The 14,060-nt window shown below is 41.0% G+C and overlaps 1 protein-coding gene across 1 annotated transcript in view; it reads right to left on the reverse strand.

Moving 5' to 3' along the window:
• The window catches only part of FAM120A (family with sequence similarity 120 member A), a 123,534-nt gene that overhangs the window by 21,374 nt on the left and 88,100 nt on the right, over positions 1 to 14,060 (reverse strand). The window contains exons 11-12 of the mRNA XM_075005005.1: positions 7,191 to 7,440; positions 1,917 to 2,031 (exon numbers count right to left, since the gene is read on the reverse strand). Of these exons, the coding sequence (XP_074861106.1) occupies positions 1,917 to 2,031; positions 7,191 to 7,440 (365 nt within the window). The remainder of the gene's footprint in view (positions 1 to 1,916; positions 2,032 to 7,190; positions 7,441 to 14,060) is intronic.

Here is a 14,060-nt window from a genome sequence, read left to right on the forward strand (position 1 = left end):
AAAGACCCGCTTCGTCAGATAGATGAGCAGTCCTGTAAAAACCCAGTATGTGCTCAACTTGGCTGACTGCATTCTGTCCTGAGTCTCATTATTTCCTTTCTTCCAGTAATTAAAAGCTTAAAGAGAAAGATGACAATGATGAATCTCTTCCCTTGTTTCTTTTTGGGGAGATATATATCTACATATCTATGTTTTTCAGGCTTCCTTGAGCTGCAAGGATCCTGGGAAGTGATTCATTCTCTCCACTTGCTGAATAATAATCCAAATAAGATTCGGATCTAGACTCAGGATTATCTGTTAAAAAAGTTGAAATGAAGGCAAATGCATCTGCTTCATTTCCCAGGGAAAGTAATGACAATGGCTTCATTCTGTTCTCCGCAGTGTCTTCTGAATGAAAACCTCAACTTGAAGAAAATAAATGCTTTTGCTGTCTGCCCATTCAGCTCAGTACATCATATGCTCATGCACTGGCTTCAAATGACTGTAGGATTTTGAATCTTCAAATCTCCTGTGGCTTTGCTGGCATGAATCTCAGGTTAATGTGACTGAGTGGTGGGGAGCTGGTGCCTGGCTCTGGGCTGCCCACCACTCAGGGGAGCCAGGAAACTGACCAGCTGCTGTCAGTGATGGCAGCCAAGAGCCTGACTCTCAGTTCCTACCCCTCAGGCTGTGCCCCCTGACAGGAGCTGGGAAACCGACCAGTGCAGCACCAACTCTCTGCCCCATGCTAAAGCTTACTTTCATTTTCATTTAGCCAAGGGCAGCAAGGGCTAGAGTCCATCTGTTAATAACACAGGACTAAACCCTGCCATTTTCTTTATTCTGGGGTGTGGAATTTTGGATAGAGGTTCTAAGAGGGTGCCATTCTCAAGACAGATGGAGATACAAAGGTTTAGAAAAAGATTTCCCATAGCAATGATAAGATGTTGCACAGGTTGACCAATACTTTACACTGTGCAGGAGGCATACAGAAAATAAAGCCCACTGTTTAGCTAGTTATGTTTATATTAAAATATGTAATTGGATTTCAAAAAATAAACATGTGTGCTAAAGTCTTGCAAGTATGCAAAATAATATTTATGAAATACAATGCTAGACGACTACTTCCATAACTGCTTTATTTATGCTTTCAAATCTATATATGCTTCTCTAAGTATTCCGCCATCTAAAATGCTTCAAGTATCTTTTGACTCTAAACCAAACAAATGTTTAAATCGACAAGGTGATCATTCAAGATCAGTCTCAAAAGAAGAAAAATAAAGCTGTTCAGAAACAGATTTCTAGTTTAAGCTTTCAAAGGTCTATCATAAAATAATAAGAATAAAATCTCACCAAAAATACCCTCTAAAATTTTATTTTCATAATAGAAACAACACATCTGAGAGACTACTAGTCTTTGCCATACTTAAAAAAAAGTTTTCATTTCATATACTAAGTAAACTCTATGGGCTGCAAAGACAGACCAGACTTTGAAAGATATTCAGACATTATGATATTCCGTGTTCCAACTTCCAATTTAGGAACCTAAAATTTACTGACTTTCAAGTGCCTAAATTCTTTCTGAAAATGAAAAATAGGCTCCTAAATCGATTACACACTGTCACTTCCCAGTGCCTTTTTCTTCATTGTTCTAGCAAGACATTTACTACTTCTAAGAATTCAATAAACAATGGTAGAATAAGTTTGAAGAGCGGTACATTATGCAGAACACAGCAGATGAAATATCCTGAAGAAGCTTCCCAGCACAAATAAGGCAAAGTGGATACCTAAAGAGCCTTAAAAAAAACAAACCAAAAACCAAAAACTAGGCCTTCAATGCTTAATGTTTTTAGAGTAAACACCATTTGTTCATATTAATATTATGGCTCAGTTGGTGGTCAGACTTATCTAGTGAAGGAAACGGCATTAAAAATTACCTTAAGTTCCTGTAGCTGGTCAGGTTCATAGAGTTTCGGAGACAATGCTTGAGAAAGAAAAGCATCAAGCTCCTGGCGACGAAGTATACGGATCCCAGGCCACTGCACCATATACCTATAATCAAGATAAAAAGAGTTGTTACTAACATTCCTGTAACTGCTGTTCTTTGCACTATGTTGCATATGTGTATTTCACGTAGGTGTCGGTAGACTTCAAGGCATAGTTGGAGAATTGTTATCCTTAGCAGTTACTGTCAGGTTAGCCTGAGTTCTCTATGTTGCCTTGTGCATATTAGGTAGGCGTAAAGGACTGAGACACAACAGGGTTCCCTCCACTCCCTCCCACCACAATTAGTTGGACAGAAATATGAACGAGGGCAGGTTGTGGAATGGACACACACAATGCACCTTGAAGAACAACAGCCACAGAAAATTTAGTAACTGTTTTTCTTTGAAGGATTGCACAGATCCACTGTATGTAGATCACAAGAAGTTCTACTTGGAGGTAGTTGAACAAAAAGACTGGGGGACCACCCCTCCAAATTTAGCTTCATCTCTAGATTTGTGAGATTGCATAGTGAAAGGCAAACATACAACATTCTGATCACGTTGCTGCCTTGCAAATGTCCAATATCAGTACATGAGACAGAAGAAATGCCTCAAAGTCCAGTTGGGATCTAATCAAATGACCCAGTACTCTATCCACCCACTCTGGTAACACAGCTCACTGGTAACACAGACAAATACAACCAGATAGCCATAACAAAAGCCTCAGCGTAAAAACGTGGCTACCCTTCATTCTGTCCACAAATGCAACAAACAATTGAGATAGTATCTTAATGGCACAGTCTACTCCAAATAAAACACTAATTTCCTTCCCTGTTACTGTGATGCTTTGGGAAGAAGCATGGTAAGTAAAATTGCCTAGTTGATGTGAAAAGAGGAGAAGACTTCCATAAGGAACCTTGGACAGGGACAAAGATACATTTTATCTGAGTAAAAAAAAAATCTAATATTGAAGGTGTGATACTAATAACCTCAACTCTCCTAATTTTGGGGCAGATGTCATGGTTACTAAAAATGCAACTTTCACTGAACTTTCACATAGAGCGGGCCACTAGAGACTCAGAGTGGGGGACCCATCAGCTTTAAGACAAATTCAGGCTCCGGGAAGGAACAGGGCTCTGTATGTGTGAAATATCCTGTCTAAGCTACTTAAAAATCTTACAGCCATCAGTCTGAAAAAAGAGAATGATTATCCACAGCCAAGTGAAACAATGATACAACTCCTAAGGTGTACTCTAATTGAACTAATCTTTGATGTTTCACATACAAAAGACAAATGAGCATCTGCTGATAGAAGAACTAGGGAGATCCCCTTCCGTCTCAACCATGCAAAAACCATTCTCCACTTAAGCAGCTGTCATCCTCAATGGTTTTATTACGCAACACTGCTTCCCGTAACTATCTGGCGGACTCTTCTGCTGATGACCATCAGGAAGTCTCCAGGCCACCATGTGAAACCAGGTGGTGTGAAGGTGGCAGCCACAATTCTATAAAACTTGGTTAGTGTGAATTGGAAGTAATGGAGGGGAACTGAGAGCTGTGAAAACCAGAGTTGAGGAGGCCATGACAGGACAATCAGTGTAAGATCAGCCCTGACCTGTTTTGCCTTGTGTAGAAATCTAGGCACAACAGAGACAGGGACAAAGTATACAGCAAACCCTCTAATAGCAGCAGCAAAGCATCACTCACTGAACATGGGCTGCGACCTGCTGTGGTGACATTTCGCGTTGTCACTTTTGGCTGTGAACAGATTTACTCCGGAGGAGTTCCCTACAACTTGAAAATGGTCCTTGTTATGCCTGGGTGAAAGGATCGCTCCTGGTGATTAAGTATCAAGCTGCTCATGCAGCCTTCCAGCATGTTCTGAGAGCCTCTGGGAGGGTCAGCCTCCTTCAGAAATAGAGCACTGCTGTCCCAGTGTAGGATTGCTTCTTATCTAGTAAAGACAGGGTTACATAAAACATGGCGATCATATTGTCAGGTTGGAAAACACAGGAACCAACTTCACAGTCCGATAAGGGTGAATCTTTTTCTTGATCCAAAGGTGGTGCTGTACCAAACAGTACTGCAGAAGAAGTCTGAGTGTGAAGCAGAGACATCTATGCCTTTCCCATGAATGGTACCAGCCTTCCTGGTAACCTGGTACCACAGCTAGTGGAGCTGCTCAGAGGGAAAGGCAAGGAACTAGAGATGGTATCATCGGCTTTGGTGCCAGGTGAGACTGCTGAACCACTGGCTGGGTCAGCACTGAGGCTCAACAACCCTTTTAAAGCCTCAAACACCTCAGAAGCAGATGTCGTACCAGTAAGAAACTCTCTGGTACAACAGGGAAAGGAGGTGCCAATAAAGAGGTTTAGGGAGATGGCTTTGACAGGCCCACACTGGCTTCTAGAGTCAACAAACTCCTGCAAAGAGAAATGGTTTCTAACCATTAACACTCATCTTCTAAGCCCTGAAAACCTGAATCCTGAAACTAAAAGACTACCACCAGATTACAAAGGGAGATACCTTAACTGGAATTTATTCAAGTTTGACACTTTACGCCCTGGTCTCAATAAAGATAGTAATTACTTTACACATTACAAGGTCAGTTTCCCCATCTTTGATATTCAGAGTGACCTCAGGCAACTCACTTAACTTGACACTTGCAGTAAGTAATTTTCTTTCCCCTTTCCACCTTTCATCTCACCTCCTTCTGTCTATGTAACTGATTTGTCTGTTTTCATTTTTTTTCTGTTAAAGTCTTGTGTGCCAGTTTACTTTTATCACAATTTCCAGATGTGAAGAAATGGGTCTGCCCCATGAAAGCTCATCACGTAATAAATTGTACCAATTTGTCTCAGTGATAAACACCAAGGTGCTCTGTACCCAGAGCAATATAGAAGGCTCAGATGGAAGTCAGTGTCAATTATGTGAGCAGATATTTTAACTCAACTCCCCTGTCTTTTTTCTGAACAGGGCTTAAAGCCCTTAAAAATGCTGCAGTTGACTCTCACATGAGCTTCCTCTAAGCACTTAAGGCAGCTGGAGTGAGGGCCACTATTTGGCACAGCCAAATAAAACTGCCACAAAAGTGTCAATGCTTGAAATTCATAGTGTGGGATACCTCCTGTACATGCTGGTACATGCCCAAACAAAAACAACGTTTTTTAACTAAACTGAATAACTACTAAACTACACTAACTACACATATGTATGTACACACAAGTATTCAGAAAGACTTGCAGAACCAAGGACAAAGTGCCAATAACTATAACAGATGGTAGTAAGGCACTGAGGTGGGTGTGGAGTACTCAGCCTTTATGCATTTCCAACATCCACAAGACAGCAGAGGATGCTCAACTTGCCGCAACAGGTACTGCCGAGGGAAAAAGCCTGACAACTATGCACAGGAGAGCACAAACACCTACTGTTGAATGGATATGTACCATCACTCAGAGACTTCCTCAGAGTCCTCACTTTAATAACTAAAGGAAGAGATATTACTGTCTGAACAGAAAAGTCACTGGAATGAAACCATAAACTTTTTGCTTGGATTTCAAAGGAAAAAAAAAAAAGACATAGCTAAAAAGATTGAAGTATATTTTGGTAATACCCCTAGTTGATAATGACAAATTAATTACTGTTTGCAGTACTGTTGTAGCCATAATAAGAGATATGGTAAGTGTTGTCTGTGTAGCTTGACAGGCTGTTTTTCATCAGCGTAAGTTGGTCCAGTAAAAGATTGTCTCACCCACCTTGTCCAAGTTAATTATTGTCCTTTTTGTATACTTTTGTACAATATAAAAACATGTATTTGGTTAAAGGTACTCAAAAACAGTAACATTTGACATTATTTATTACATTAAGCCCCTTGAGATTGCTTTAGAGTAGACAAATTAGGAAAATACTTGATGCAAATGTCCGAGCAAAACATACAGATGAGATGCTGCTGCTGTCTCTGAACTCACTCCACAGCACATCACCACCACCACCACACCACATAACTTTCAGTAACAGAGTCGGCAGTATTTTAATGACCTGTCCTAAAAGTGCAGCACGATGACATACACAAAAATAAGACATAATGGTGTAGTGTAAAGTCTTCATTAACATGAGCTTGAGATGAACATTACTCAGAAGTGAAGTCACAGATTTATGTAAGTCATTCCAAACAAGCCCCAATAAAACTGCTACATCTCACAAACCAAATGCGTCACAACACAGAAGAACTATTTCACAAATGTGTTAAACAGTTCCAGTAACATTTTATTGAAACACTTGTATTCTACTCCTATAAAGCCAGGTGCCTTACCATTTTGCACTACCCTGTAAAGTCAGGGTGTCCAACCAGCTACAGTAAACTAGCCACACAAAGACCAATGAACACTACTCCTTTTAAAAGCTCTGGCTCCTGTCACATGCCCATAATCCTCAGTGGAATGCAAAAAGGACCATCCTGCAAAGCATTATACATGGCTCACAGGGCAGGAGAAATTAATATTATATTGGAAACAAACACATTTATTCTCTCAAAAATGTACCTAAAATCTCTCTTCCATTCATATATATTTTACAACCTTTCAGCCTGACATCTTGGGACCTGCCAGATTAAGCAGCAAGAGCTGTGTCTTAAAAGATTACGGACTCCTCTCTCTCCCCAAAGCTCTCATTCATAATTCAGCTCCAAAATGGAAGATTATTCTCTCCCTTCTTAATTCAGCACCTTTCAGATGGGCCAATCAAATCAAGTAAGGGAACCAATACACCTAGTACAGTGAATCCTAGTACCTGGAAAGTGGGAAATCATTTACATGAGCTTTCCAATCCTGAAAAGCTACTAAAACTATATTCTACGAAGTCTATTGGTTTTCTTAGGAAATGTACAGCGCCAGTTCCTGTGATCCACGAGGCAGTGTGTCTGCCTGGCTACTCAGAAGCCTAACAAATAAAGCTAAACCAATTCAAGTGGAAAGAAGCAACTGTGACAAAACAGGTAATTTTTCTTCTTTCAACTCTCATGCAATTAGCTGAAAAATGGAAAAGTAGCTAGCACACCTTTAAGAATTACATAAGCAAGGAAGTAATTTCTTCCAAAAACACTAGCAATATGAATTATTTTTCAAAAACATGGTTTAATGCGGGACTAGAGAAAGACTTGAGAGCATTATATTACGTAGTGTAGTAACATTTATTTCGTGGCAATTTAACGTGTGGAAAAACCCTCACCTTAATACACAACAGAGCACCATAAGATGAGTGGGCACATTAGCTGGATTGAGCATTGCTGGTGTATCTGATCTCATACAGGCCAAAAATGCCCTCATTCTTCTGTTCTTGTCCTCTACTGCTTTTCCCAGCCACAGCTTCTTCAGATTGGGACACGTCCACTCCCTGAATGCAAGTGCTTCCACTAGTTCAGGAGTCTGGGGTGATTTTCCTTTGTAAGCAGCCCATTCTTTAATTATCACTGGTGAAACTACAGAACAAAAACAAATTAAAAAATTCAAAGTCTTGTACATTTTAAACTTATACACAGATACTCTCCACATTTAAATCGAGAGGTCATTTTAATCTAAGTGGTGTTTTAAGGTAAGATACTGGCTGTACTAATTCTGCATCAAGTACGCTAATTTGCGGAACTCATAACCAAGCAGCAAGATCCTCAAGGATGGTTTCTTTCACACGCATGCACTTCAACACATTCTCTAATATCTAAATACAAATATATATGTGACTATTACTGACTATTTTTCACACAACTAGTTTACTACTCAAAGTATTTTTCTTTAACATAATGGAAGATTAGCTATTTAATTTCTCTATGATTAAGGAGCCGTAGCGATGTAAAATGAAGACTATTTCCCCACACAGCACATAAACACAAAATACTTCCCAAGCACCAGCTACGTTCATCCCTACAGCTTTATCTCTATATTGTGATGAGCAGGAGGCAGAGGCTTACAAAGCACATAAAGACTGGAAAGGAAGGGTGAATAGGGAGTGGAAATGAAAAAGGAAGTCTTGGGCTGTGTTATTCATGCACACTTGTCAGCAGTGATAACCACACAGGCCTGGTGTAAAGTGGCAAGGTGGTCCCTAGGCATGGGGACCAACTTCAGGTCACCAGCAATATGACAAATTGATGCAACCCTTCACACGTCAGTCAAATCAGCTCTCTGTGAAGACACTGGGTTGGTTAAGGAAGCAGAAGACTGGAGTCCCCTGCAATACCTGGGTTTTGCTTTATGCGTTGTCAGCGTTGGCAACAGGAAAATATTCATTGCCTTTCCTGACAGGTACTCGTATGGCTTTTTGCAAGGAGACCATGTGTATCATGAATCACAGTGGGAATGGAGCACTAGGTTTTGTCCTCCGATTGAAGAGCTCTGTCTCATGAAAGGGTATGTTCTCTTTCAGGAACTGTACTTGGTATGCATGATGTCACCAGCTACAAGACTGACCTGGCAAAGATATCAGATGTGACCACAGCTTCCTGCAGCAACTTGCTTGTATCCATCCAAACCTGTAAATGATCTCCTTTATTTCATCTCTGTACTCCTCTAGGATTTTTGACAGGAAATAAGTAACCCTCATGTGTGAAGCAACTCTATTTGGTGAATAATACCTGGTAGTTCCCTACTGAAAGCGACCATGAGGCTGATAAATATGCTTTGCATTAAACAAAAAAAAAAAAAGTCTTATTTCCTAGGATCCTTGTCAATATGAGTATGTTTAAGTGAACTCAATTTTTCTTGGTGTGCAAAAATGACGAGTAACAATCATAGGGCTTGTCTACACTACCACCTTCCTTCGAAGGAAGGATGGTAATTAGGGTGTTGGGAGTTTACTAATGAAGTGCTGTGCTGCATACACAGCGATTCATTAAGCAAATACCCCACCCCCCCCGCCCCAGCACTTCAAAGTACCAGCAGGTGAGCCACTGCGAGACGCATGCCAGTACTTTGAAGTTTAAAGCTTCAACGTTGCTGCTGCACGTGTGCGCACGCGTGTGTGCGCGCGTGTGCTGTAAACGCCCAACACCCTAATTACCATCTTCCTTCGAAGGAAAGTGGTAATGTAGACAAGCCCATAGGTGAGTTGGGCTAGGCTGGGGTCACTGCTTCACTCAGAGATAAGAATGTTTTCCTGAAGGAGACAGGGATCATTGTGGTGCCCCCTGTGATTTCCTGCAGCCCTACATTTCCAGTGTGGGTGACCCAGCCAATGAGAATTGCAGAAAATGGGATCTCTTCCTGCAAGAAGCACAAGAAGGTGATTTCTGTGAAACACAGGATGAAGGACCTCAGTAAAAAGCCAATTTGACTAAACTGGAACGCCATACAGGTACCACTGCAGTTCAGTCAGGCCAACCCAGTCCCAATCTCACACCTTTCGGACAGTGATCTGAAGGAAGTTCCATCACACTCTTTGGGGTCATTCTCCATTGGCACAGAAGATTATCTTTGCTTGATGTTGCCAAGGAATGTCAATGATGGTGAGGAGAACTACTCTTTTTCAGATGATGTCATGGGGAAATATGGAGCAGTTTCCAGTGACAGTCACTTTTTCAGTACTAGGAACATGCCTCCAGGGCACAGTTTGTGCCCTTATTGAGCTTCGGCAGGTGCCCCAGTGCCAGATCAGTGCTGGATCTCTCAGTCTGATTGCTTAGGGTCTTTGTCTTTGGAGGAGCAATGTTTCATAAGCACCTTCAACTTAAGAGCTATCAATAAGATGGTCTTCTTGTGAGAGTCTACAGATGTCAGCTTTACTATCTGCCATGCACACCTACAGTGAGACAGATAGTGACACATGCTTGAAGAATATATTTGTACATACGTGTGTGCAATATACGTCACATCTCTCTCTGAGATTATACAACATGGATACATAGCTGCTCAACTGCCACAGCTGATAACTGAGAAGACTATAGCAAAAAGAATCACAATAACCAGAAGTGTTAGCTGTCCGGGACTCCATTAATCTTATTATAGATCTGTATACTGAACAGAAATCATACGTGTTGTATTGGACAACAATCTCATCCCAGACATTAGTAGCAATCAGTTGTCCACAGCGATATTTGATTTATTGGCTGCCATCAATTCTCTTGAACATGAAGTACTGTTGACTTGCCTGAAGTTGTTCATATAATGAGCAGCTTTGTTACTCGTAGGCTGATGCCCCAGTGAGTTATATTTGTATCATGAATCCTAAGGACATTCCTATGCAGGGTGTTGCAGGGCTCTGTCTTGTTACGATTCTCATTCAGTATATGCACAAAGCCAGAACGAAGTATTTTTGTGTACTTTCTAACTATGATCTCAGCGTTGTAGTGGACATTTCAATGAGAAAAGCTGACTCCTTGGCACAAAATATTATATCTGAAGAAAACAATCATTAAAATTCAAATGACTAAATGATCTAAAAGTATCAGAAAGGTAGCTGTGCTGGTAGCTTTGAGAACAAGAAGTCTTGTGGCACTCCAAAATATCTTAGTCTATAAGGTGCCACAAGACTTCTTGTTGTAAATGTTCTAACTGGTTTCAAAAACAGAAGATAACCTGTGGTCAATTCCACTTCTGATATGAGGATAAAAATTTAAGTTATGTATAATCAGACTGAAGCAAGTAACCAATGGGAAGAACGGGTGGGATTTAAGACCTTGCCCTAGATGAATGGTGGGCAACCTGCAACCCACGTGAGGCTGATCACAATTCTAGGTGTGGCCACAAGACATTTTGTTTACCATCACCTACACCACTGTTTCTCAATGTGTGGCATGCATACCCTTAAGGATATGCGAGAAAAGTCCAAAGAGTTCGCGCGTTGGAGCTGTGTGCGGCTCTTTGAGCAATAATATGCTCAGCAGTGCGAGAGCACTGTGCACCACTCTGCACACACATCCCTCCCCAGCACCTAGAGGGAGATGCATGTGGCAGCAGCAATGGTGGCAGCGGCAGCAGCAGCTCCACTGAGTCGCTGGCATTGGATTACACCGGCGGGGGGTGGGGGGGAATGGAGTGGGATGCCTGGCTCTGGAGGAAGGGAAGGGAGGAAAAAAATCAGGTAAAAGCAGAGAGCTGGGGGTGCCTGGCTTTGGAGAAGGTGGGGGGAAATGGGTTAAAGTGGGGAGCTGGGGTTACCTGGCTGTGGAATATTATGCTCGTCTGAAGTAAGTGATAAAATTGCTATTTGTACAATTTTAGTTTAGTATTTATAATTACACCTGAGAGGGTTTAAAATGGACTGATTCCTTTCGAAACAAAGAATAAAACTGATGATTTGGAAGAAGGTAGTAACCAGGAAACCGTATCAGAAACACTGATTTATTTGTAGCCCTTAGCATTTTGAAACCTAGGTTTAAGCATATGATTTCATCCAGACAAGCTCAAATTTCACATCAATTTCTTGAAATTTCATTGATCACTGTTCATTGTTTGCATAATATATACACATATATATGAATAAATAAACTGGACTTATCTTATGTTCATCTAATTTTTTTTAAATTTACCCTCTTTGAGCAGTCATAAGTACCCTGGCAAGATTATTGCCTGTAGGCAATTTCTTCCAACCAACCCGTTACAATTAAGTTGTTTAAACAAGTGTGTTACAATGATGGGGAAAAAACTGCATGTGTGAAAATTGTGGGTACTGGGGGTGGGGGTACTTAATTCTTTTTCTTTTAAAAAGATGTGCTTTATAAAAAAAAATAGGCTGAGAAATACCAACTATACACTGGGTTGCCAAATTCCACTGGTTTCATTCTGTCTTTTCCCTACTGTTATCAACAAAGCGAGACATGCATAAAGCAAGTGCACATGAAACAAAATGTGTGCCGACTGCACACAACATTGTTTCAGAACCACGTGCACCCTGTGCATTCAAACAAAACGCTGCTGTGGTTCAATCAGCACACCCTGCCAATTCCAGACGAACAAGCACAGTTAGCAAAGCTACCCTATCCAAGAAGGCTGCCTTGATTACAATCTTTTGGCCCTCTGGGATAATGGAGGACCACTCATGCAGCCAACTCACTAACCTAGTTTGCCCATCACTGCCCTAAACAGAAGCACAAGGGCATTCTAAAATCAAATGAAGTACAAAATGGCTTTGTTTAGATCTAAACAACGAAGAGACATGTTGGCAGAAGTCTAAATGATTGCAGTGTAACTCTTCCCTTACTCAAGGGAAAAGCAGGCACTACTAACATGTTGGTAAATTTAATGCCAGAGATGAATCAGTCCCTAGAACTGGAAATTCTATATGAACAAATTTAAGTTAATTGCCAGACAGGAAATAGCTACATATTTTTTTTCAATCCAAATTTCCAATTAGATTTGTTTGTCCAATAGGCTGCTTCTTCATTGGGAAAAAAAAAAAAAAAAAAAAAGGCTTTCCCCTGCATCACTTCAACAGTAAATGTCACTATTTACTTCAAAAGAATAATATGTTTCTCAGAGCTTTTAAGGACAGTCAATTAAAAATGATACTTGTATAAAAAAGGAAATCACTACCCCGCCCCCAAACCCGTGCCAAACTTCCTATAATTGTAAATGAAAGCTATTGGCAGGGAACGTGGGGAGAGAAATCTATTTTCCACTTGTTCACTTTTTATATTTTGTTCAACCAGAATCAAGATTTGCCTGTTGGTGTGGGTCTTTCACACAGCAAAAGAGGAGAGAGAGAGAAAATACTCAAAGGAAAGCAGAGGTGTTAAACAATAAAAATTGTAAGGAAGATTCAGAGACAGGCATATTTAACCTTTTAAAACTGAACAGACTGTGGACATGTAAGTTACTTTTGTCTACCAAACCTTATCTCTGTGTAATGCTGTGTAAAGAGAGTCAAGCCAGAACTTGACTTGTGTGGTTCTTTGGGAAGATTGTCAGTTATGAGGCCTTATCTTCAAGATACAATTTGGGGTAGTACAGAAGGTCAGCTATGAAGGAGAATATAAGACTCCAGAGTAGAATCTGAAATGCATTATTGTGGAAGGTCAATGAACCATCAAAATGCTAGTAACAGGCAGATGTAGATGCACAAGACACATCAGCTAGTTCTGTGGCCACGTATGGGACTATTTGCAGAGCTGATACTGATGAACTGTCCTTTATTCCAAACAAGCAATTTTTTAGATCTATATCTTTTGGGGTGCTTCTAGTCTGCTTAGTTCATTCATGGGTCACAGAACCCACCAGTGAAGGTGGGTGAGGAACCAGCACAGAATGGAAGTGGATGGTGTAAACAAATGTTATTACTTCCCACTTTCACATAAGGGATTGTCATCTTTCCCCAGAACACCCGGACGGGTCAGACCATTTGTAAATACTGGGAGACGAAAAGGAAAAATGGAACTTTGAATCTGAAGGGTAGCCTGGTTTGCAGTTCTGAACCTGAGCTACCAAAATGAATACTGGCCAGATGAGTCCTGCTACGTAGTCAGGTTTGCAGAGATCACGGTGCTTCATTCTGGAATCTTGGCACTTCCTGAGTGTCAGATTTATTTGCTGAAACTTAAATGACTGAAGCCTAATATATGTTCTTCTTTAGCAGAAGTGTAGATTGCAAGAGAACAAAGGATCACTCCGGAACATTAGGGCTGGGTCTACACTTATGCTCAATCAAAGGGGGCCTGTTAATCAGGGCAATGTGACCATACTAATGAAGTGCGGCAGTGAATACGCAGCACTCCATTAGGCTAATTCTCCCCCCGCGGCAACTTCAAAGTGTCAAAATCAAAATTTTGAAGAGTAAAGGCACTTTGAAGTAGCATGAGCACTTCCAAGTGCCTGTGGCTACACACATGCCGGCACTTCAAAGTTTGATACTTTGAAGTTGCCGCGGGGGAGAATTAGCCTACTGAAGTGCTGCGTATTCACCACAGCACTTTATTGGTAACCTCCCATCGCCCTGATTAACATGACCCCTTCGAAGTTGGGGGCAAGTGCAGACAAGCCCTACATGAATTAAGTGACTCTGCTGTCCTCTCACTGAAAAGTTTTGGCTCCTACAACGAGAGCGTCTGGACCTGTGTTGGATGGAGCCAAGATACACAAATTAGGACACATGTTTAGATGGCTTGGCTGTAAG

Source organism: Carettochelys insculpta, chromosome 11, assembly GCF_033958435.1.
Source record: "Carettochelys insculpta isolate YL-2023 chromosome 11, ASM3395843v1, whole genome shotgun sequence".
NCBI classification, from domain to species: domain Eukaryota; kingdom Metazoa; phylum Chordata; order Testudines; family Carettochelyidae; genus Carettochelys; species Carettochelys insculpta.